Source organism: Natator depressus, chromosome 13 (genome assembly GCF_965152275.1).
Source record: "Natator depressus isolate rNatDep1 chromosome 13, rNatDep2.hap1, whole genome shotgun sequence".
In the NCBI taxonomy this organism is placed as follows: domain Eukaryota; kingdom Metazoa; phylum Chordata; order Testudines; family Cheloniidae; genus Natator; species Natator depressus.
The window spans coordinates 10,483,879-10,509,900 of record NC_134246.1 but is presented as its reverse complement, the minus strand read 5'-3'; the positions used below and the strand labels follow the sequence as shown (position 1 = coordinate 10,509,900).

The following is a 26,022-nucleotide window of genomic DNA, read 5'->3' as shown; positions in this document are numbered from 1 at the left end:
AGGCCTATGCACACCTATCTCAGAGTGAGCATGACGACGGTGGTTTATTTTAGGCCTGGGATAAAATTTTCCAAGAGCACTCAAGGAACTGAGACACTTAGTAAATTTTATCCTTAGACTTTGGAAATGCATTTATATTAATAGTTCCAGTGTGCTAATCTGCTTGAGTTGTCTTGCAATTTCTTGTTGCTCTAAATTGCAGATCTTTTCCAGAACTGTTTGAAGTACTACATTTTGATTATTGCATATAATCGGTGAAATATGTTCACAGTCTATTGAACTTGATGCTAAAATATTTAGGCATCTTCCTTTATATAAAGTTAAAAAATCAAAATAAAAAAAACGTACAGATTGTGGTTTAGAAAACAGATACTTTCCTCTGTCACTTTGACAGATGCCAGTAGCGGAGGATACTGAATAGAGCTGGTCAGAAAGTGTGCCTGCTCCCCCCACCCCCCACCGAAGACAAATTTCTACAAAAAACAAAACAAACAAAAATGGTTTTCAAAGCTTTCCATGGAAATTTCAACTTTTATTTGAAAAGAATCTAGCTCACAGATTGTAAAGGCTCTTAGAAGAATGTAAAGGAACTCAGTCCAGATGTGGGGAGGAGGAATTATGAAAAATGTCTAGCTTGCGCTTTTTCAGCCTGTATTGATAGTGTTTTTGTTGATCTGGTTAACAAAATTTACCCAAGATATTTTTATCCCATTTTCCCCACCATAATTTATTCTCTTCCAAGTGTCCCACCTTGTATATAGGGGATTTTAAAGTGAAAAAAATGTCATCTTGAACACATGGAGCAAGTATCCAATATTTCCTCTACACTAACACATTCAAGAGAAAGGTGCTCATTAATAGGAATACAGTCTTTTGTGGATAGTCTGTAGGGAGCTGGAGCAGCTGGCAGAATTAGATGTCAGCAGAGAAAAATGAATATTGATTAATCCCATAAAGTGCACAAGAATTCCTGTAGCTCTCTCTTTGGCTGATTCTGTATCGACACCTTGCAAGCACATACATCGTCCAACCAGAAGGTTGTGGGTTTACCCATTTGTACTTATTTTCTGTGTTGGAGCAGTAGAAAGAACAGAGCAGGTAAGTGGTTGTGGTTTCAGTCTGCATTTGCCCTAGTGCAGGGATGAAGCAGTGATTTTAAATTTAGATGGTAATACATCCCCAGTGACAAAACAATGTACAAAACTGTTCTGGTATATTGCTTGCTTGAAGCACAGAGCTGTGCAGCTGTTCACAGGGCGTCTTCCTTTTTTTCTGCTTCTTTGCTCTAATGCTGTAGCATGTGCCTTTCCAAAACATTTTAATGTCGAGTCTCCCTAACGAAGGCATTTAAGATTGGAAGAGGAAAGCAAAGCTTTGTTTGCGTACATTGCAGGGAGCTTGGTGAATGTCGCATGGGGAGTATGATCAAATTTAAGTATTCTAGGGGGGAAAACAAGCACGATGCCTTGAGCGGGCTTTCACTACTGTAATTTAGGCTGGAATCCTTTCAAACAGTGGCTGCAGCAGTTTGCTGACAGTGCTATAAAACTAAATTGCCTAGGGAGAAGGGAATTATGGGTTTAACGTGGGAGCTGAGTAACAGCTACTGTGGGGTTGACAGAGGCACCTTAGTGAGCTGTAATATATGTAGGGGGTATGGTTTCAGCACTAAGATGATTCTGGGCCTTTCAATACCCTCCTTTTCTTCTTCAGCGTCTCCAGTTAAAAAGCTTTGTGGAATAAACAGTGACTTTCAGCTTCTTCTACAGGATGAAGACAAGTTGACTTGCAGATATTCATCAGGTCCTCCATTTAGAAAAGCAAGCTTGATTTTGAACACTGCATAGGATTTTACAGTCACACAGTATACTATACATGATCCAGGCAGCTGTCAGCAAGGATGTGATTTTCCTAGTTAAAATAGGAAATGCATTCATTCTTTGTACATAATGTAAACAGAATCCGTCTAGACCCTGAAGGGGTCTGCCTTTATATTTTTATGTGACTTGAAAAGAAGAGGTGAAGAAATTTCAAATGATAACAATAAGAAAGGCTGAAAGAAAACTAATCATTTTCCTCCTTGGATCAAGCTGCTGCATTCAATGTGCTCTGAGCCAGAGGCAGCACTCAGGGGTGAGTAACAAGGAATATAAGAAATGAAAGGAAGGTCACTAAATGTTTACTCCATGTTATTGGTGCCATTTCTTTTAAAGATACCATAGATTATTTTGTAAATATGCTAGCCTAGGTTAATCAGCAGTTTTAATGGAGGTGGACCTTGTAGAAATGCTCAAGATTTTAGATTAGATATTTTATCCTTGTGTTTATACTTTTGTTTACATGTTCAGCATAAACTGTCAGACAATGTACTGTACCTGGGGTGTGGAGCTGGCTTTTAGTGATTTTTTTAAAAAGCATCCATAAGAAATTTGGAATATTTACTTGATGTGTAACTTGTTCTGATATTTTCCTTACCAGTAGAGATCATAGGAGATAGAAGAGACCTATTAGGTTATTCTGCCCATCCTCCTGTTAATAATTCAGGATTGTTTTTCTCAGCTTGTGTTGCACAAGTAAAGAAAAGTTTTTCAGTTAAAGAACGTTTCTCTCCAAAATTGCAAATATCTAACGTGTTAGATTCATTGTGGAACTGTTTGTTGCGTGTGATTAGCTTCACTGTTATTGGCCAGACAGCAAAAACAGTGTATATTTAAAGTTACAGTGCAGACCACCTCAGGACAACAAGGAACATTGATTTACTGATATTTGGGAAATCAAGTTCTTTCAGATATAAGTGTTGCCGGGCTTTTCAGTTCAGTGTTGTGTCAGTGTAGCATTGGGCAGCAAGTTTCTCAATTTGGAGCATTGATGGGGAAGTGGTTGCCTGATTTCCAGCATCAGTCCTCTTATTTCTAGAAAAACCTTTTAATGTATTTAACGTAATGTAGCAGTTGTCCAGCATTTGCGTAATGTTGTAAGGATGAAGCATGAAAATGATGACATTCAGTAACAAAGATGAGAAACACCTGTTCAATCCAAACCTAAAATCAATTAGAAAAACAAAGGAATTTCCTATACTGTACATGCAGACCTTTTCAATTGCATATGATGAAATGTTGAGACATTCAGTAGGAGTGTTCCTTTCATTTATAATTTGGACACACATTGCCGAAATCAAACACAAATAAAATGAAATGCACACACTAAAAAAAGAAATTGATTCTTTCCCACCCCTACTCCTCCGAGATATTATTCATCTGGTATATGAAAAGCTGTTCTGAAATCTGTCTGTGGCTTCCACACACAGGCAGAGCAAAAGAGAAACTGAAGATGTTTTAGTTAAATAGCTATTCTTTCTGACCTTTTCTAAAGAACACTTAGTGCTGTATTTTGAGAATACATCACATAGTCTTACATAAGTATGTATTACACACAAATGTACAGGCAACCTTAATTCTGACATTTCTTAACTTTTGGGGTCCTTGATTTTGAAACCTTAATGAACTTTTAACATAGTATTTTTGTGTTTAAATTCCTTGGTTTATAAAAAGCAAACTAAAATTCACATTTCGCCATGTGGTATCTCATTGACACCCACATGAGTTGTCAGCATGGTTGGACACTTTAGCCTCGCCTCGCAGGCCTCTGTCACTTGAGCTAACAGAGTAACCAATAGCAGTAGAAAGTTGTCATTCTATATGCGATCCAGCACCAGAGGTGGGATGGGACGGGACACATTTTGCTGGTCAGTTTCACGGCATTTGCTTACAGCAGAGAAATGGTGAAACTCTGGAATCTTGAGTTCCATTCCTGACTCTGGAGAGGGGTGTGTGCTCCAGTTGGTACAGACTCTTGTTCTCCCCAAGCTCGACCCCTTTTGCCCCATCCCCTCCAACCTGTCTGCCCCAGTCCTGTCTCTTCCCCACTCCTGGGTCCATGTCTCCCTGTCCCACCCTTCTTACCTTCCCAGTTTCCACTCTTCAGGCTTCTCATCCCAGTCCCCTTGCCTAGCCCAATGCTCAACTCCTCTTCTGGGATCACTGTCTGAGAAGCAATCTTCTCCCCTCCCCACACTCAGTCCCAATCTCCTTGCCTAGATTACCCCATGCCATACCCCAGGTCTTTGTAGGATCCATCACTCCTCCCCTCTCCCCATTTCCCCCAAAATGGTATGCAGTCTCTGTCTTTCCCTTCCCCCCAGCACCTCATCCTCACAAGCCAACTGGCTCCCAGTCCCTGCCCCCGATTTCCCTCACCAGCTCCCAGTCTCCCCCTTCTATAGATTCCAGTACCAGTCTGTTTGCTCAGCAAGTCCCAGCTTCCCCCTCCAACTCCCGGTCAGTTCCCTCCCCCAATACCAGTCTCCCCAGACTCCTTGATCCAGTCTACTCCTTTCCATCCCTCAGCCCCCAACGCAGCTTTGTGTCTTCTCTGCGTTAGAATCAGATGGCTTCCTCCTCTATGCTGCCTGGGTGCCAGCTTAGGGGCCAGTAAGAGCACAGGAGAGACAGGCTCCTTACTCTCAGTTCCAATGCCAGCCCCATCCTGGCCAGGAGCCGTTGGGAGCAGCCATTATAAGGAAAGTCCTTCTGAGCCCTTGTAGCCTTGGGCTGAAGCATGCATCAGTTGCTTTCTGGGGATGGTGGACTATAGAAGCTGTAAGGGGTTGGAATGTGCATAGTCACTCTGGGAGGATGGTGCATGTGCTGTCCGGTCAGCATTAGAAACTGTGAGAGGCTCGAACATGCTCAGTGAAGGCACAATCTTCAGAGATTTTAGCTGCTAAAATGGAGCAGTCTGGGTATGTGCAAACTGCCGTTCTCCAAAGGCTTAGAACTTGGCCAGATTTTCACAGGGATGGCAAAAGGACACCCTCCTAGCAAACTGTGGGTCCCTGCTCCAGAGCACAGGGGTGCTAGAGCATTTCAAAGAAAAAGGTTTCCAGAGTGCGTGTTTATTTTCACATGGGCACATCGTATTTTCCCTAGTTTCATTTTCAGATGGCTGATCCATTTTGTCTTTTTCTGGGGGTGGGAATTTCAGCCAAACACCAGTCTGAGACAGATACCTGGTATGGAAAATTTCAGCCCAAATTGTTAAAGTTCGCTAAAATTATAAGCAACTGAAAATAGGATCTTATCATGGGAAGTGTCAGGCAACCTTAATAGGTGATGCTACCAGCCCCACCTGTAGTGTACATTCTGTGCAGTCAGAAGTGTAGGTTTGCACACCAAAGGGTAAAGTATGGTTTCAGTGGTTCTGGTGGAGAGCTTCTTGGTTACAAGGGTAAATACAGATAAAATAGTGCAGGCCTCATTAACAAGCGACTGAAGGTTTCAAAATTAGAGTTTTAGTGCATAGTCAATATGCATAACAAATACAGCTGGTAGTCATGTTAATCCACATCGCATCATACATTCTAATAACTCTGCTGCAATCATTATGGTTCATGCTAGGAATGTATATTAAGAATAATATAGCAGAGGCCAATACATCAAAATCAATTAATCTATTTGTTCTCAACTCTGAAGAAATCTTACGCCTCACAGGATCAGAAGGAAATTTCTCTCCCCTTATGTAAATTGTTTCATGATACACACAAAGCTATGTTCAAGTAACACACATGGTTTTCCTTAACAAAAGGTCAGAGTTTCAGTTGGGTCTCTTCACCTCCACCTGCCTTGCTGTGAGTGAGCAAGCAGTGATTTGATGCATATCTTAGCGTGGGTAAGATGGATTTTCAGCTTTGCCTTAGAATTTTCTTGCCTTGTGGCTTTGAGCCAGGCACTTAACATAGATTTTTGTGGTTTATAGAGTTAGTGACGGTGAATAGCTGGTTGGAGAAGGAAGAGATCTGCTAACCTGAAGGATATAAATACCTCTCTTAATGAATGGGCACTGTGAAATCTAACTAACAGACTGTGCAGTGTTTCATGGAAATCCCAGAGGCCCCGGTGGTAAATTGGGTTAGTTCATTATTTAATTTGTTCCTAGAATCAGTTCACATTTTGTTATTTTGATTTACTTTTTATCTTTGAATTCTAAGGACAATTTTGTGTGTGTCTGTGTGGAGGTGGGAAAGCACTGGCAGGGGGAGGGGACTGGGCAGTGGGAATGAGCGTCTCCTGCCCTCATTTTTTGTTGTAGGAAAGAGTCTTCTGCCTTCCTCTGAAGCAGCTGGTACCCACAGCTGGAGAAAAGAGACTACATGGACCACTAGTCTGATCCAGTCTGGCAATTCTTACGTATGCCTGAGGTTTTTCAGAAGGAGCAAGGTAGAATGAAAGACTCTGTCCTCAGAGTAAAACATTCAGTATGGAACTTGGCGTTTGAGTTAGAGAGCTAGGCTTCCTACCACCTTTTTGCCCAACTTCAGATTCCTTGAGAGCACAAATCCTGTAAGTGAAGGCTTAGTGGATGCCTAGATCTTATGCGAGGCCTCCACAACTTCTGCAGTGCACAAGGATTGCTGTCACACACACATCCTGCCATGAAGGATTTTAGAAGGTTCAGGATACCAAGTCAATGCATCACCATCTGAGCTGAAAGCACAAGAGTGAAGTGAATACCTTCGCTCCTAGATTCCCCCTTCTCTTCTGCCCATAGCACAAAGCTTGGATTCATTTTATACAGAAAGCTCAGGAGTAACATCTCAACATTGATTGTAATAATACAATCATGAAACATGCAAATACACCAGACATGTGTACTGTACTGTATTTTCTTACAGTACTTCCCCCTTGCTTTCCAACTTCAGTCGATGTTAATACTCTCTGGAGTAGATAAGCCATGGAGTGAGTGTTGGGTAGTGATGTTTTTAAAAGCCCCTATTTCTTTGATTCCCGATGATGATGCATCTCTTTGAGGCATGGAAAATACTATAAGATTAGCTTAGGACCTTCCATAAAGATTGCTCTTTGAAGTACTTAATTCTCTGACAGGGACAATGTCTTGTAGTTAAAACACTGGACTGGGATGCAGAAGATCTGGGTTCAATACCTGGCTCGGCAAAACTTCTTGTAACACCTTGGGCAAGTCATGAAGTCTGTGCCTCATTTTCCCCTACTAATAAAATGGCGATACTAGGCTTTCTGCCACCCTTTTATTTGACTGGCCTATTTAGATTGTAATTACTTGAGGGCAGAGACTCGCTTACTGCGTGTCTGTGCAGCACCAATACAAGGGGGCCCCAATCTCAGCTATAGCTTCTGGCATTACTGCAATACAAATAGGGTGGTTTCAGAGTAGCAGCCGTGTTAGTCTGTATTCGCAAAAAGAAAAGGAGTACTAGTGGTAAATTGGTTAGTCTCTAAGGTGCCACTAGTACTCCTTTTCTTTTTATAAATAGGGTGGTATTTTCATAAGCACGTAAGGAAATTGGGTGGATAACTCCCTCAGCTACCTATAGAAATCCCTTGCATAAACAATACTAACAATGACAGCAATTTCACCCTTTGAAATATTACTGCTAAATAAATTTCACCGACAGAGATGTCCTCTATTCTCCCCCTTGTCCTAACTTTATTTAGCAAACATTTTTTTGGCTACTTTTCTAGTCTGTCCTTAAGAAGCTGTTTTACTAGCTAGCCATACTGTTAGTGGTCTCATTTTTTATTTTTTTTTTTAAAGAAAGATTTTGAAACACTAAGGCATGTGGAAAATCCAAAAGCGGCAGCTGCAGACAATACTACTTTCTGTTTGGTATGTTTGTGGGGACATGTACCTTTCAAAGATAAAAGCTGTACCGTATGTAAATGGGCTTTCTGCTTTGCTGTGAAGGTAGATTGCAACAATATTGTCATCCACTCAAAACTAAAACTAGAATGAAGATGTCAGAGCTATCCAATACCACATGTAAATTTGATCCTAAAACAGAGTATATTTGGTATGGTTTTTAGTGGTTTATTCCCACAGATGCTAATTAGAAAGCATTATTATACAAAGTTTGTGGATAAATGAGTTGTTGGTTTTTGTTGGCCTTGGGGGCTATAAGGCAAGATTGAGGGGTAGTTTCTTTATGTACTCTTTGTAGCCATGTATAAATGCATTATTAATATTTGCAAAATTATCGGAATGAGTAAAAAAAAAATTTACTTAGATGCCCCATGGACCTCTTCTCTCTTCACAAAGGAATCTGAGAATCCACAGTATTGTCAGCCCCAAGCATTGAACAATCATGAATCTAGGCCCCCAAAATTAGGAGAATGGTTTAAAATTTATGAGACTTTAAAAAAATAATCTTGTTCTTTATTTGCCTTCTGGTTATTGAGTCTTTAGAATTCATGTTAAACTCTCTCTGTAAAGAGGAGGGGTAGATCTTTTTTTTAAAATGAAAGCTGAGATTCTCACATGACTCCAGGAGCTGGGGTTTTAAGGAAAAATACCAAATATCATGAGACTCAAAATGTCAAGTTGCCAAAACTGGGTATTTCACACAGATAATGTCTGAATATTACATGGAGTCAGGTGAATGACTGTTCAAGAGACCTGTTCTAGCGAAAGCTCAGGCCACATAGATTGTTTTCAGTTTCTGCTAGGGAGCTGCAGACTTCAATACTGTCAGGTCATGTTGCCAGTCCTTAGTGGCTGAGGAAAAGTCATCAGAGATAGTGGTCCAGGTAGGCAATTATCTAGTACTTTATGCAGCACACTCCCTACAGTCATGAACCTCCTCTCCATGTGGAACAGCATCCTACAGAGCCATTCTCCTGCTCAATAGCTCTTGGTCAAGAGTACACTCAGAAATTAACTTCTACCTACAAAAGTTTTAAAATGCCAAGAACACAGCATACAAGGAGGTTTGCTTCAGAATATTCTTCAGACACCCACTACTGGGAAAGTGCTGGCCATGCATCAAAGTTATTGTAACACAAATGGGGAAACTGAGGCCCAGAAGGCACCAGAAGTTGCTCAAGGTGATAAGAGAAAGTCCGCGACAGAACCATGTTGAGAATTCAGGCGTTTCACACTTTTTAAGTGTGAATGGGGTATAGAAGTGTTACAGCCTGTGTCTAATAGTCATTGGTCTGCAGAACACTCCTGGATCAATGCAGAGCAGGTCATCATCCCATAATGGCATAAACAGAGCAGCCTCCAAACAACAGTGCATTAGCTTGGGAAGATGAATAACTTTGACAAATTTCAGTTCAGGACCTGGATTTCAAAGGATGCTCTTTATGTGGTGCCTAGCCTCTTGTGATCCATACTCAGTAAGGATCTGATCAAGTGCTTCTTAGTAGCTAACGAGCCTGGTTTTGGGCAACAACTGTGCAAAGGATAATGCACCATGATACAAATATGATTTTGTACCAGGTGGAGCAGCTGCTATTGTTATAGAAGGGTGATTGGTGTAGCGGAAGTTCAAAGAGTCGCCCTTCACATAGCACTCCATGCAGGTCTCTGATGATCTGAGCAGAGAGCTGCCTGCTGTAGCTGAGACCAGCCTTTGGTTTGTGTGCTGGTAGGTGGAAATTCTAACAAAGTGACTCATTTTATCACAAGCTCTCCTTGCCTTAGTATGGCTAATACACCATGGATGAAACATTGTGAGGTGCTGTTCCATTAAAATTAGACTGTCTAGGGCTGGCTGAAATTTTTCATCAGGAGTCTGATGGAAAATTTGGTTTGACAGAATTGTGTGTGTGAAAAGTGACTGTTTTCTGTCAAAAATGTTTCCTTTTAATTGAAAATCAAAATATTTCAATTTTATTTGATGCACCCTGGTCAGGGACACCTATGATGCATCACAGTGGCTCAGTAAGACTGTGGTGAATTAGGGGAGATGTAGACTGTCTTAGGAACCCGAGCCATATAAGACAACGGGGCAAGAGGCTCCTGAACAATAAGCCCAATAAGGCACCACAGTGGCATTTCAGAATCGAATTTTAAGCTTTCAGCTGTAAGATTTTTGGCTGAAAGTTTTTGGTTTTTCCACCAAACCCTCCTAAGTTTTGGGGAGGAACAAAAATATTTTCTAACCAATTGTGTCCGTCTCCTATTTCATAGATGCCGAGGCCATAAGTGACCATTGTGATTGTCTAGTCTGACCTGTATAACAGGCCACAGGACATCCCCAAAATAATTCCCAGAGCAGATCTTTTAGAAAAATAACCAAGCTTGATTTAAAATTGTTAGTGATGGAGAATCCACCACAGACTTTAGTAAATTGTTCTAATGTTATATTATGTTAAAAAATTACACCCTATTTCCAGTCTGAATTTGTCTAGCTTGAACTTCCAGCCATTAGATCATGTTATACCTTCCTCTGATAGAGGGAAAAGCCCATTATTAAATACTTTTTCTCCTTGCGGGTACTTAGACTAATCAAGTCACTCCTTAACCTGCTCTTTGTAATGCTAGATAGATTGAGCTCTTTGAGTCTCTCACCATAAAGCAAGTTTTCTAATCATTTAATCATTCTTGGGGCTCGTCTCTTAATCCACTCTAGTTTTTCAACATCCTTCTTGTATTGTGGACACCAGAACTGGACACAGAATTCCCACAGTGGTTGCTCTGGTGCCAAATGCAGAGGTTAAATAACCTTTCTACTCCTATTAAGATTCCCCTGTTTATGCATCCGGGATTGCATTAGCCCCTTTGGGCTCAGTGTCACACTGGGAGCTCGTGTTCAGATTATCCACCACAAACCCCAAATCTTTTTTTCAGAGTTACTGCTTCTCCGAATAGAGTCCCCCATCTTGTAAGCATGGCCTGCAGTCTTTGTTCCTAAATATATGCATTTACATTTAGCCGTATTAAAAAACATTATTGTTAGTGTGCACCCAGCAAACCAAATGATCCTGATCACTCTGGATCAGTGACCTGTCCTCTGCATTATTTACCATTCCCCCAATTTTGGGGTCAGCTGCAAACTTTCAGTGATGATTTTATGTTTTTTTCCCATGTCATTAATAAAAAATGTTAAATAGCATAAGGCCAAGAACCAAGTTCCCTGCAGGAACCCAGTAGAAATATACCCTCTCAATGATCATTCCCGGTTTACAATTACGTTTTGAAACCTATCAGTTAGCCAGCTTCTAATCCATTTAATGAATGCTATATTAATTTTATATCTTCCTAGTTTTTTAAACAAAATGTCATTGTATATTACATCAGCACTATTATCTTTATCAACCAAATCTGTAAGCTCACCAAAGAGATCGTTAGTTTGACAGCATCTATTTTCCATAAGCCCACGTTGATTGGCATTAATTATATTACCCTCCTTTAATTCTTTATTAAAAGAGTCCCATATCAGCTGCTCCATTGTCTTGCCCAGTGTTGATGTCAGGGTGACCGGCATTTCATTATCTGGATCATCCCATTTACCCCTTTTAAATATTGGCACAACATTAGCTTTCTTCAAGCCCTCTGGAACTTCCCCAGTGTTCCAAGACTTATTGAAAAATCAACATTAACGGTCCAAATAGCTCCTCAACCAGCTCTTTTAAAACTCTTGGATGCAGGCTGTCTGGACCTGCTGAGTTAAACATGTCTGGCTTCAGCAACTGCTGTTTAAGATCCTCCTGTAATACTAGTGGAAAGGAAAAGGTAATAGGATATGACTACATTTGTTTTTATTCCTAAATACAAAACAGAAATATTTACTGAACACTTCTGCCTTTTCTATATGATTATTGATAATTCTACCCATTTCCATCTAGGAATGGACCAGCACCACTGTCAGGATTCCTTTTGTTGCTAATATACTTAGAAAACTCTCTCTCAGTGTCCTTACCTCTGCTGGTCATAAGTTTCTCCTTGTGCCCCTTTGCTTCCCAAATCAATTTTCTACAGTTCTTAGCTTCTGATTTAAATTCGTTACTATCAACTTCCCCTTTCTTCCATTTGTTATACATTTTTTATAGCAACCTTCACTTCTCCTCTAAACCAGTTCCACGTTTTTAACCAATACTGTCTTATTCCTCAGTTGTGGCTTTCAGGTATCTAGTAAAGTATTCTTAAACAATGCCCAACCATCATTCACATTTTTCGGATTAAATTGTTCCTCCCAGTTGATCTGGCTCATACGTAGACAGCATACAGATAGATGCAGGTCCATACTGTATTCTATATATGAAACCAGCAGTGCAAGTAGGGCAGTACGGTACGGTACGTCATACCAGCAAGATATTTATAGCTAGTACGGCGTACCGGAAAGAGGAGCAGCAGAACGTACTGCTCCCAGCCCTTCCATGCAAGGTCTCCTCCGTCTGTACAGCAGCCAGCCCTGCTGGAGGACAGGGCTGGGTGTGGGGCTGGGGGCAGTACAGCTGCACCAGAGGAGCTGTGGGTGTGGGGCAGCCCGGTAGCCCCATGTTTTGCTCCTTTCCCTGTTGCGGTTCCCGGGATTGCCCTGTGGTTCAGAACGCCCCGCCCTGCCCGCTGCCCTTCCACAGAGCTGTCTCCCCTCTGGCTCCCAGCAGCAGCCCTGCCGGAGGACATGGATGGGGACAGAGCGGGGGGCAGTACAGGCACCGGAGGAGCTGCCGGCGTTCTGCTCCTTTTCTAGGGATGGGGGGGCTCTGTCCTCCTCCTGCTGTGCCTTCAGAACATGGGGAGGGGCTGGGGAGAACATGGGGGACCCAGCCCCTGGCGGGGAGGAGTCACGTGGAGGGTCATGTGAGGAAGTCACGCGCCCCCTAACCGGTAAGAAATGGATTTCACTTGCACCTCTGTATGACAAGCCACAAAGAGTTGGGTTCCAATCTCTGGATACCCAGAGCCAGATGTTCGAAAAAGCTAGGCCCCACTTGCACATTTCCAATTTGTACATACAGCTGTGTGCCTAACATGTGGACACAATTCTGACAGTTATGTATACAAATTAGATCACTGAAACAGCAAAAGTATCTCATTAGACACTTGTATTTGCAGTTTTGCATGTAAAATTAGTGTATATATTGAATATATACTCTCCCCTTTCTAAACATTATTACTGCACATGCAGGATGTATTGTGGTACACAATTAGTGTTGCGAGACCTCTGAAAAGTTACACAAGTTCATAGCATGGAAATAGCAGAAGTCAAACAGTGGAGAAAAATCAAATACAGGCGACTGCCATTGAAGTCAACATTACATTTCTATTACCACCATATTGGATTTTTGACCTGTAGAGGATTGCAAGTGTGCGATCTCCCACCAGTTAAGAACATTAACTCAAGCCCTTCTCCAGCCGTTATTGGTTTGCTATCCACTGCCCTCCAAGTGCATTTAAATTTTAAAAAAGTTTATCTGGGCTTCTTTAAATTATTATTATTAAGTACGAGCTGGAAAAAATGTTGATTTATTTAGATTCTGAAGCTTTATTTTGGACATCTCTGCCTCTAGTTAGCTCTTAAATGTTTTAAGAGAGCAGCTTTATTTCTCGTGGCCTCTGGGAAGTGGGATTTTAATTTATTTATTTGGATGTGGTGCTTTTTCCCCACCTCTGTTGCCATTAAGTGTCGCCAGCCCCTTCTTCTTTTCAAGAAAAGGCTGGCTTTTACCTAGAATATGCACATCAAGAACGTAGGGAAAGATTCACTGGCCCTCACATCTTCACAGTGTGATCCAGGCTTCTAGTACCGTAGGGACTTACCTAACAAATACCTGTTAGAGGAATTAATTTGTCATGCCCCATACCAATCAGGAGCTTATTTCATGGAATACATGGCCACATGGTGCACATTTATCAGGGTCAATTTCCAGTATAGCCAAAAGGTAAAATTCATCGAGTCAGCTTTCTGCTGTAAGTATGGATCTTTCAAACACCCCCTCAGCTAATTATAAAGCACTTAAATGCTCAACCACATACTATCTTTCCTAGCTCTTCAGCCAGCTGAATGTATGTGTGTAGTGTGATATCTAGCATGTAATATATTTAACATAACAGTCCATTCCCAACTCTCTGCTTAATCTGTTTATTTGGTAGAAAACTCTCTTTTTAAAAAAATATTACTTAGAGTCAATTCAAGGTTTAAGTCACAGCCTGGAGTATCTTTTGAGTGCGCCATATTAATCATGGCACCCAGTTTCTTTCCTCCTCGACTGTCAATGCTGGCATTCTCCCAGTTTTTGCCAGAAAATAGCCATTTTATTTTACTTTCCCAGTTCTTCCCCAGTCTTAAATTTGTCACGACAGCCTTGCTGACACCGTTCCCCAAGCATTCCAGAATCATGAGTCAGGCCCCCAAATCTCAAGTTTTATAAAAATGAGCCATGGTGGTTTTTTTTCCCCTTTCTGTTTTTGGGAGCCTTTAGGGCCGTAGTTCCCAACCTATTTGCCATTGTGGGCTGCATATGCATCCCACAACGTGTTATGTGGGCCGCATCCAATACTACCTGCGTAGCTCTGAGGAGGTCACAGGGGCCGCAGCTCTGTGCTGATTGGGCCACAGGTTGAGAACCACAGCTTTAGGGATTCCCGTTTTCAAGCTCTTCGCTGCAACCTTGAGGGCTAGGACTTTATTTTGGTTTTTTTGGTTTTTTAAACGAAAGCTGAGATTCTCACATTCACATGACTGCAGAAGTTAGAGCTTTCACAAGAAATACCAAATAGCACAACACTGCAAATGACACCTCATAGTAGATGTTCCACACACTTGTTAACAAATACAAGCTACCTTAAACTTCATTATTTGGTGAATACTTTCAATTTTTCACTAGAAAAACTCTATAAACAGAATTCACTATACTGTTGTTAGCAACTCCCACAATTTTATCATGAGTCTCAATATTTGGTGTTTTTCCTCAGAGCCACAGGTGTAATGGACCAGTTACGTGAGAATTTTAATTTTTTTTTCCTTCTCCAAAAAAGTAAAGGATAAGTTTCTAGCCCTCACTGTTGTGGAGAAAAAAGTTTGACCCAAGTGCATCCTAAAGGCTTAAATAACCAGAGAGAAGAGAATAAGAACCTTAGATTTTTATTTTTTATATATATATATATATATATATAATTTAGAGAGTCTCATGATAATTTTGTGTAACAATGAGCCTTGAGTTTAAATTGTACCACCATTGACCTTTGTTTGCCTGGTTACACCCAGCACTGCCAATTCTTTTAATTTTATCACCAGTCTTACAATATCTGGCATTTCTCTTAAAATCATATGATTAAATAAGAATTTGAACTTTCACTTGAAGTTTCTAGCCCTCAAATTACAGAGAAAAGCTTGAAAATGCAAACCCTAATGACAGAAAGCAAATATCCCTCCCCCTACATGTATTATTTTTTAAATCTCATGATTTTTGGGAAAGGGATGACTCATGATTTAAAACTTGGGGTTGACAATACCCATAACCTGCCAAATAGGTAGAAATGTATGGACTATTTCACAACCTTAACGTCTAAAGCAAGTACAACCATGGCTGCTATATATTCAATTTGCATGAGGAAGTGAATATTATGTGACAAATAGCTGAACCAAGTACATTACATTTATTATGCACCTTTGACCATTTCACCAGATATATAGTCACCGCTTTCCTTGTTCATATTCACGGTTTGCACTACACAGCTCCACTAGTTTCTGGCCACCAATTGCGTTGACTTAACTGCTCGCATTGAAATCAATGGGAGTTTTACCAAACACTAAGGGTACGTCTACCTGGCACACAGAAACCTGCAGCAGTGAGTCTCAGAGCCTGGGTCTACAAAAGCCAGTTTGTGCTATGGTGCTAAAAACAGCTGGGTCGAATTTTGGGCTTGGGCTGGCACTCGGGCTCTGAAACCCAGGGTAGGCTCCAGAGCCTGAGACCGAATGTGTACACAGCTATTTTTAAAGCAGTGGTGCAGGCCCAAGTCGGTAGACCCAGGCTCTGAGATTTGCGGCTGCAGATTTGTGCTTGCCATGTAGATGTACCTTAAATGTTTTAGCAAATCTCTCCCTTAATAACCCCACCTTTTCAGCAGGAAAAGAGAACTGATTTTCTCATTAAACAAAAATTAATTGTCATTCAATGGAATTCGTTTTGTAGGGCAGCAAAACCTTGCAGGACATATGGATTTGTAAGGGTTCAGGTCTGAATATAAATACAGCGGCACCGACAGAATGTATCCACAACCTGATTACATTCTGGCCTATGTTGTTCTCACATTCTTCCCCTTAAATTAATGTTCATTTTTACTAACCCTCCCTATTTAGCTGGGAATAAAGTAGGGCCATAAGAAAGCGAAGGAACAACCTTCCTCCCTTCCCCTGAAAACTAAAGCCCAGTTTATTTAAAGAGGAAAGTCCCAAGAAAATTGCATTCCTTTCCACAGCGTACTTGAACATTTCAACAGCAGTTGTCTGACTGAAATACTGAAAGTGGGTCTAAAATGAACTCCGGTTATTTGAAAGGAATAATGAATAAAGAAAATTAGCATTATTGTAAATGGCAAAGGGGACCATTAATTTTTCATGTCTATGCTCGTTAAGAGTGTGACTAAATGGGAGCAGGCAAGATGACAGGGACCATATGTCATATTTCCACTCAAGACATATAGCAATATCAAATCGCTTCAAAATGGATTCCCCAGAATCTGTAAGTGGACAGATGTTATTGCATAACTAAAGGGGCTGTCCTATCTGTGCCTTGACACCCCCCCCCCCCACTATCTCCTGCATCTCCAAAAAAATTAACGCTTTTAGAAAAAACAAGGCCAGGGAAAGTATGCTTGTACATAATGTAAAACATCACAAACCTGAAAAAGGCATCTACCCACCAGCCCTTGCCTGTGTAATTAGATGTTTATACACGCATGGTCAGAACTGGCCATTTGTACAGCCAGTTATCAGATTCGTACGTACAGCTTCAGCAATGGTGAATGCAGATTAGACCCACAATTATGCATATATTTGTTGTGCAGCTGCATGCTAAACTCTGAAAATATGTTTCTCTGTAACTAACTACCTGGCTGCAAACACAGTTGCCATATGCATATGCTTTGCACAGCTTACATCTGGCCCAGGTCATGGTGACAAGACTGCGCTACAGAATTCTTCATGCGTTGTCACAAGACGATATATCTTGTCCCACCAGAGAGGAACTCCATCACACTGACATGTTACTGCAGTTAGAATTCCCAGGATTAAGGGTCTGGCCTAATGTAGCTACTGAAAGATATACAAGATACTGAGATGTTTTCATGAGTTAGGTCAGGAAGTGGGTTCTTGTCACCACTATGTGCACATTATAGTTTACAGAAGAAATTGGCAAGGATTCTGTACCATAATGCTTTATAGATCTTTGGCTGGCTTTAAAAAAAAAAAAAGAAAAAAAGAAAAAGAAAAGCTACCTCAATGATGGGTTCTTTGGTAAAGTTTGTTTTTTCCGGAATACCAGAGGGCTCAGCTGAGTATTATTTCCCTTCTTAAGTGGCTGAAACATACGTTAAAGCTGCCTTCAGGCAGGCTCAGTGCACCCTGCGGCCTTGCTGGAACGCTTTCAACGAATAAGCAAAGTTTGCACATTTGAAACAGGAAGATTTGTTTTTCAGCTGACTTCACCAGTTCTTTGGCTCCGGGAGTCACACAGGCTACAGTTAGGTTTTCACATTCAGAGGAAAGGAAGTTGACTCAATACCAAAAAAATATTGCCTTGTTCCCACAGCCCCTGTGCCAACTCCACGAGAAACCTGCATAGAACTAGGGAAAACAGTGGGTAAAAAGGTAGAGACTATTTAAATATGAATTTTCAGTTCAACTTCGTTCACAACCCTTTCCCCCTGGGTTTGAGCGGTTGAGCGTTAGGAACAGCAACAGTCACAGAGCAGTGCTTTAATTGTTGCCAAAATTTGATTTCTAATTTTTATCTTTGATTGTACTATTTGAAAACTCAGGATGTGCACTGATGGGACGAGTTAAATCCATAATCCAATAAAGGGCAGGAAGCAGTGTGGCTGAGCTTTTCAGCGTCTTGTAGACACACAGTCAGAATGCGCACCCGAATACCTGTGTCATTGGGCACTACAGGTGGGACATGAAGGGACTTAGGCATTGCAGTGCTGAGCGTTTAGGTGCCTAAACGTTAGGCACCATGAAAAATCACAGGAACACCACTCCGAGCCACAAAGCCTGAGTTAGGCACTGCCCCCCCCACCCCCCAGCTCCCACTGGCTATGGTTCCCGGCCAATGGGAGTGGGGAGCTGGTGCTCAGGGCGGGTGGCCCCCCTGCCTAGGAGCCAGACCTGCTGGCCGCTTCTGGGGTGCAGCGCAGTGCCAGGACAGGTAGGGACTAGCCTGCCTTAGACCCTCAGCACCACCGACTGGACTTAATGGCCCGGTCGGTGATGCTGACTGGAGCCACCAGGGTCCCTTTTCGACCGGGGATTCTAGCTGAAAACTGGATGCCTGGCAACCCTAGATGGGCACTTAAATCCAGGCAGCAAAGAAGCACCTGGTTCTGCTTGGGATCCACAAACTGGGCAGAAAATAGGCATTTTGACACCTAAGGGGCTTGCAGGTCCTGAAACAAAATTGATTGGGGGGGAGGGGAGGAGGTGGGGAGAGGAAGAGAAAGCCCTCCCTTATAATCTTTAGCCTAGTGGATGGGATACTCACCCAAGGCATGGGAGACTCCGCCCCCGGTTTAAATAACAGAGAAGGGATTTGAACGGGGATCAGCTTCCTCAGGTGAATGCCTGAGCCCCTGGGCTATGGAATCAGTCTAATTTTCTCACTGGCCTAATTTAATTAATTATTCAATTGTTTAACTAAAGCAGAACAACTTTAATAGGAGTGTGAGGGAGCCCCACATCAGAATATTCCATAGCCCCTGGCAGTTTTGTGTGAACTCCCCTGAGGGGCCTGATCCGGTAGGTGTGCTCAGAGACCTCTGACCAAATCAGGCCCCGGCACGTGACTTGAGTGGCTGAATGCTTATCTTTCCTGGTTTGCGAATTGCTCTGGGGCTTAGGCAGGAGCTGGGCACCTTGCATACTCAAGCAGGAAATAGTTGCCTCGAGTAAGGCTGCAATATGCATGCCCAGATGAAAAAATTTTAGGCACCAGCTGAGATTAGGCACCTCTAGGGTTAGGTGGCAGCCAAGCAGGAGTTCTGTGGATTGCAGAGGTGCCTAAAAACTGGACTCACGAACCCAAGTACTTTTGTGGATCACAGGCATGCACAGAAGCATGCATTTGAAAATGTGGCCCCATGTCTATCAGGTGTTTTGGATATGGGTGAACCAGGAAGAACCTGCAGTACTGAACTGAAACCAAATAACTAGCTTAATTGTGACCTCCTGTCTTCATATGAATAATGGGAGCTCAGGGACCTGTTTCATGTTTAATTCCATTTAAAAATTATCACTATTTGAAACCATAAGTTTGTATGTTTCTGAGAGGCAATAACAGCCTTGCATAAAAGCACAGACCCATCCCTTTAGCCTGAGCTACTGTAGCTTGTCCACATTGTGGAAGGTTTTCTGAATGGTTTTTAATAATAGTTTCCAAAGATGAAAACACTTTGTACAACTCAGTTGAATCTGATTGGGTACTAGCTTAAGCTTTCAAAGCAGCTGCATTCTCTCCTTCGCAGGCTAGGATCCTGGTCCCATAGAAGTCAATAGGAATTTTGCAAGAAAGACACCTTGCCCCCAGAAAATTATAAAAAAAATACTTTCAACCCTGTAACCTACATGAAAGAGAAAAAGAAAGGCAAGAGGAAGGTATAGGGACATATGTATGTCTCATGGTTGAAGCAAATCCCCACTGAGAGCCTTTTACACTGCCCGCTGACAGAACACACGTAATTTAAAAAACACTCTAGACCTTTATAACTGGATCAATACACTGACCTCCTTGAACTCTGTGCAGCAGTCTCCTCTGCCTCCCAGAATGCAGCCCTTTATCAAGGGACTAGGACTCTCACTCTAGCCAAGACCCTGTGTGATCTTCGATATGTCATTTCACCAGCCTGTTCCTCAGTTAATACACCTTCAAATCAAGTATAAGAATACTGACCTACCTCACAGCGAAGTCTGCAGCACACCTTGCAATCCTTGACTGAAAGGCAGAATATTTGTGACAGGGCAGCTAATCTCATCCCAGCAGAAAGTTGCAGGGATTCCTTAATTTCCCTCAATGGCCCACAGTCTTCTGCTGGCAGTTATGAAGTTTATTGGGGTTTTCAGGCAATTTGTGTACTGTGATTTGACCCTCCAGCCAAAGCAAGCTCCTCTCCTTTCAGGGTAACAAGGAGTCCAAACAAGAGACATTTTGCCCTCTTCAGGCTGAACAGTTCAAGAGTCATTTCCCCGAGGTCCACGCAAGTCTCCCTTAGTGCAGGGGAGGGATAGCAGGCTGCCCCCAGTTCTCTCTGGAAGACACAGCCTAAGGTTCCTAAACAAGTGTAAGCACTGGGGTGCACCATTACAAGGTCTGCCATTATGTGTAGCCTTTTCCTTTCACTTGCTCCTGTAACCAGCAGCCTCCAAGGTACTTCCTTGGGACTCCAATAACCTCTCCCCCCCCCCCCCCCCCCCCCCACAAATCACACCCACACTGCTGACTGGCACTGCTTTTATAGCCTAAACCCCTACTCCCAAGAGGCTCTGCTGTAGCTACAATCACATGATCCCACAAGGAAACTACAAATCCCAGAATGCTTGTTCTTAAAGGGCTAGCACTTCGAGCTTGGGTGGGCTTGGCTGGACCCTTTGACAAAGTTTTTCTGGTTCCTGCCTATGGACAGGCATAAACCCCAAGTCTGTAGCAAATAGTTCAGGTTTGGGGTTGTTTCAATAGATGGCAGAGACCAAATTAGTTGAACTGCTTGGCCAACACTTAACACGTTTAAATAATCAGGAGTTTGAATAAGCCAGAGAGAGTCAATAGACCAATAGACTGGTAATCAGTAGAACAGGACAGTTCTTGAGAATGGGAGACTGAGATAGAGGAAAGCCTGAATAATTGGGAATGTATTTTTTGTCTCTGTTCATTGTTTAAATTCACCACATATAGACCCTGTAAAGGAGATGTGTTCTCCCTGGCATAATGTTAATGTTTTCATTGCGTTGGAAAATTCTCTGAAGATGATGTTTCCTTTAAATGAACATTCTAAGCCAAGGGTATAGTGTATTACCAACCCCATGTTTTTAAAAATTATGACGCTGGCCCCCAAAATCATGAGACTAACTTAAAAATCATGGGATTTTAGAAATAAATACATCTGAAATTCTTTTTATTTGCCTTCTGAGTTTTGATCCTTTAAGCTTCACATTCTCAAGGCCTCTGTACAATAATAAAGGCTTTTTATTATTATTAATAATAATAAAAACAGACTTTTTGTTTTAAATGAAAGTTATGTAATAACAGGATTCCAGCAGCTGGGGCTTTTTTAAAAAAAGCTAGATATCATGATACTCACAATAAAATCATGAGAGTTGGCAACACTGGTAAAAATCCAGAGAAATTCTGTTGACTAAATTGAAGCTACTCTTGAATTATACTCACATATAATTGAGAACAGAATAGCACCTACTTCTCTGTTTCTCTCGCTAAAATATTCTGGAATAGCATCAGGGTAAAGACAAAGCCAAAACATATTAATATTGTTTGAGGTCAAGAGTTTCAAACTGAGGTGCCCAAAGTTCCTAAATCCCTATGTACAAACATAAATAGGGATGACCTTATACTGCACATGTTGACAGTGTTTTGGAGTAGGGCAGGAATATCACGTGCTCAGAGATAGCATAATATGTCACGCAAGGTGACTTTCATAACTGCTTAGAATGTCTCTAAACTGACATCTAGGAGACTGAAAATACAGCCTTAGAAAGAAAACAACCTGTCAGAGTATCAGCTGACCCTGGATGTTCCCTCTCATTTATTACAGACCTGAAGGACTTCTGGAACACCAGCAAGCTATGCATGACTAAGCAGGCAGAAATGAGATAGTCTAACAGATGTACTGAGCCGCACTCACTGGAATCTGGTAGACATGAGACTAGTGTTATCCAATACATATCCATCTACCTGCTTATATGGCCCATCACCATGGCATTGGGGTACCTCCCAAGTGCATAAAAATACAAATAAATTCTTCCTGTCTTCCTTCCCAGCCTGTAGGAGAAAAAGCTTGATTTATTCATAGACATTTGTTTACTGATGTGTGTGCGCACACACGCAAAGAAACAGGAATGTGAACGTGAAGAAATGAGTTTCACATTGTGTTATGAAAGTGGGCCGTTCTGTGGTCACCCTTACATCTTGCAGCCTGGACTTGCATAGCTTAGGTTCAGCTCCTGCAACCATTGCCTCCGGTGTTCTTGAACCTCTCCCAGTTGGCAAATAGCTTTATGTTCCAGTGGAAAGTAATTGTTATTGAATGTCTTGGTCACGGAGGGGAGATGATCTCTGAGGTAGCTACAGTCAAAACACCATCACGCTCCTTTCCAGCCCCATTATGCCCTCTAGGCCAGGAGCTGTGATTACAGCCATTCCTGTAATCCTGTACATTATGCAGAGAAGCCCCTCCTTCCCCTTATGACAATGGGTTTCTACAATGGTATGGAGGGATCGCAGAGTGAGGCAGAATCTGTCCCTTTGTGGCTTTCTAATTTGTTTGTATTTGTAACTTCCAAGTGACATTTCCCTTAGTAAATAAAACAAAGCATCAAATAACCAGACCATGACACACAGCTGGGTTTGAGCTATGAGAGTCCGATCTAAGTTGCTGCAGGAATTACCTGATTTTATTATGAATCAGATGTTTTTGTGATTTACACATTTTTTAAAAAAACATGATCTACAAAAAACTTCCATCAGGAATACATGTGCTATATGAATTACACAGGTGAAATACACATGGAACATATGGTCAACGTGTACAATCATTGACTTTCAGCCCACGTCAATTGAATATGGCATGATAGCTCAGGTGACTGGTGTCCTATTTAAACTGATGTCTGGTGTGACATTGTTCATCTTAGTCTAGTGTCCACATCACATAAAATATAATCATAGCTACTACTAATTTCATACCCCTTAGGAACCTCTGCGTGAAGACCAAAGACTGAATGGGCCCATGGAGACTGAATAACACTGTCACCACTAAGCATGGTGGCTTTAGGTCAGGATCAAGGACCAGTGACAAGCAGCATGGGGAAGCTTGCACTACGATGTCATTAGTGGAGGAAGGAGGTGTCCATGTCTGCAGCTAAATGAACACGAGTGTTATCAATGCTGCCAATCTGGCATTTTTTATTATCACTTGTTGGTTTAAAAGGGAAACTATAAAAAAGGGGAGGGAGGAAATTGGGTGAACCTATTATTTCCTCCAACTCAAGTTGGGTTACACATTCCCACAAACAAAGTTGTGGCAGAAGAAAAACGGACACCTGCTTCTTCCACTAATAATGCAGCAGTGCAAGCTTCCCCATGCTTCTTGTCGGAGGTCCTTGACCCTGACCTAAAATGACCCTGATTAGTGGTGACAGTGTTATTCAGTATCCATGGTCCCATTCAGTCTTCCTGCAGAGGTTCCTAAGAGGTGTGAAATTGGTAGACCAAGATAAACAATGTATATCACACAGGACAGCAGACAGTAACTCCTCTCAATCCCCATCAGTTTAAATAGGACATCAGTGATTAGAGAACTTGGGAGAACTGCACTGAAGTTGACTTCTTGCAGCTCTGTAATCTCTTTTTTCCTTAGTGCCCTATAAGGTTCCCTTATGTTTTATTTATTCTTCAGCTGCATTTCCCTTCTTGAATGAGAACAATGTGGAATCCCTCATAAACTTGTTTGTTTGCAGCATTTCCTAAGACTTAGCAACATCTTTTCCCATTTTCCTGCTGAGAATCACTGCCAGAAGCACACTTCCTTGTGCTGTGAATCACCTGGCATTGCTGCATGTTCAGGGCTATCCATTTATTGAGATCATTTGCTACTGAAATAAACACATTTATTTTAGTCCTACTGAATAATATAGTAATTCAAAAGGCAATTCAAATAGGCAAATATCAGGCTCATATTTTTTATTTTTTCAATCCATCCTATTGTAAACTGCTTTAAACAGAAGAAAAGATCACCAGAAGAGGAGCTTTTCCATAGAGACAGGCCCTGCTATTAATAAAATTACAAGATGGTTTCAGCACATGAAAAGAATGAGAAATTACATCTATTTTTGTCTCCCTTGAATATTCCATATTACTTTATTGCCAAGGGGATAGAGCCTGCCTTCAGAGTTGCATGTAACATTGAATTGTTAGGGACAATTCTCTCTTTCTTCCCTTCTGTGTGAGATACAAAAAGCAAGTACCATACACAAAACTATATGAAATGACCTAAAATAAATGTTGTTTTCAAACAGTCTGGACATACATGTCAGTTCCTCTCTTGTGCTTTGGAGCAAGCTCTGTTTAGTTGTGACAGATTTATATAGATCACATGGTGGTTGGGAGGCATTTGTGTTATCCAGTGCAGTCAACTGGAAACACTGGGCCAAATTTTGAGATCAGGTACAAAGGTGAAACCCTAATAGCCCTCCTCATTATATGGCAATAACAGAGAACAGAGCAGAATTTGACCAACTGGATTTCCCTTGAACCACTGGGTCTTGATCTTATCTGTCTAATATTTAACTGCACTCTGGGTTCAGGGAAAAAAGGGATGCCTCAAGCATCCCTGGATTTTTCCAAATAAACTTTGTTATCCTCTTATGTAAAACACTAAGAGGATCCTCCAAGTGGTAAAGAGCTTTATATGCTGCTTCACTTAAAAGCAGAGATGTAAAACATTGTTTTGTTCTGTGGTCACAGACAATTCAGTCATTTGTTGCAATGAATGGGCAATGTCAAGGCAGCATATGGTATTTTTAACTTTGCTTCATTACCCAATGTGATAAACCAATTCTGAGCACTTGTAACATCTAAATGCTTCCTTTAAAGAAAGGACTTTCCTCCACAGTCTTGATTAAAGTCGGCTTTCATGGCCCAGAGGCTCAATAAGTGGTCCTGAGCAGGCAGAAGACTGGGGGTAGGAGTTGGATATTCAGATCTGCAAGCGTAGTGAAGTATGGGAGTTAGCAAAGGTTGTAATAGGAGTGAAAGCCTGCATACTTACATAGGAGAAGGATGGACTCATGGATAGGGCACTAACCTGGATTTGGGAGGCTCTGGATTCAGCAGTCTGCTGTACTGTAGACTTTCTGTGTGACCTTATCTATATGCACTTAGGGCAGAAACTTCATGCTAGAAGGAGGTAAGCTTGAGACGACAAGAAAAATCTAGTTTCCTTAAACTGTGATTAATACAGAACAAGGTGAGGCATAGCAATGCGTGCCTGTGGGTACAGTGTAGCCATCGGACAAACATGAGTGATACTTGATACATTTTCCTTCTTGGTTACGTCTCACTACATTTTTTTATTCCTATATTTGCCATGTGTATCTATTTGACCTGTCTGTGAACTCAGCTTATCTCACGTTTGACTAAATTGACCTTGTTTTTATTCCTACCATTGTTGCAAGAAACCCTTGACCTGGATTCATACTCTCTTCGGTCTAGACTTAAACTGAAATGCTAGGGGCTTGGTTTGTAGTGAACAAAGCCAGGACACTGAGAACAAAGGATGGGATTCTGCCCTGAACCTGCCCTGCCATCCCTACATACTGTACTGTAGGCAGCTCCAAACAGCAGGTGATTTTACATACCATTTATGCTGCAAGAATAAATCATTGGGGTTGAATTAGTGACAGCATTTAAACCTTAACTTGAAATACCATCTATTAACCTCAGGCACAGTCTCGCAAGGCACTAAAGGCTTCATAATTTGAGGTCACTCAGCACCTCATAAGATCAGGTCCAAATGATGCCTAAGACAAATAAGCACATATGCCATGATACATAAAATCACTACAATTCTGAAGTCTCTACAAATGCCTAGATGCAATGGAATGAAGCTAAGGACACAGTGGCAGTATAATTCCTGACTATTTTAGCTTTAGTTATTTTAGTAAGTAATCAGTTGTTACCTGTCCAATATTATCATTTTAATAGCACACCCTCTCCTAGTTCTCATTTCAGGTTACTGGTACTGAGTAGCTTCTTA

General features: G+C 41.6%; 1 protein-coding gene across 5 annotated transcripts in view; it reads left to right on the top strand.

The window, feature by feature from the left end:
• PHACTR3 (phosphatase and actin regulator 3) overlaps positions 1 to 26,022 on the top strand; it is a 156,923-nt gene that overhangs the window by 37,876 nt on the left and 93,025 nt on the right. The window contains exon 1 of one of the 5 annotated variants that reach the window (XM_074969748.1): positions 1,946 to 2,133. The exons of the other annotated variants lie outside the window; for them this stretch is intronic. Coding sequence (XP_074825849.1) covers positions 2,103 to 2,133 — 31 coding nt within the window. The 5' untranslated portion in view covers positions 1,946 to 2,102. Of the gene's footprint in view, positions 1 to 1,945; positions 2,134 to 26,022 lie in introns of those variants that run through there. 5 annotated transcript variants of the gene reach the window in all.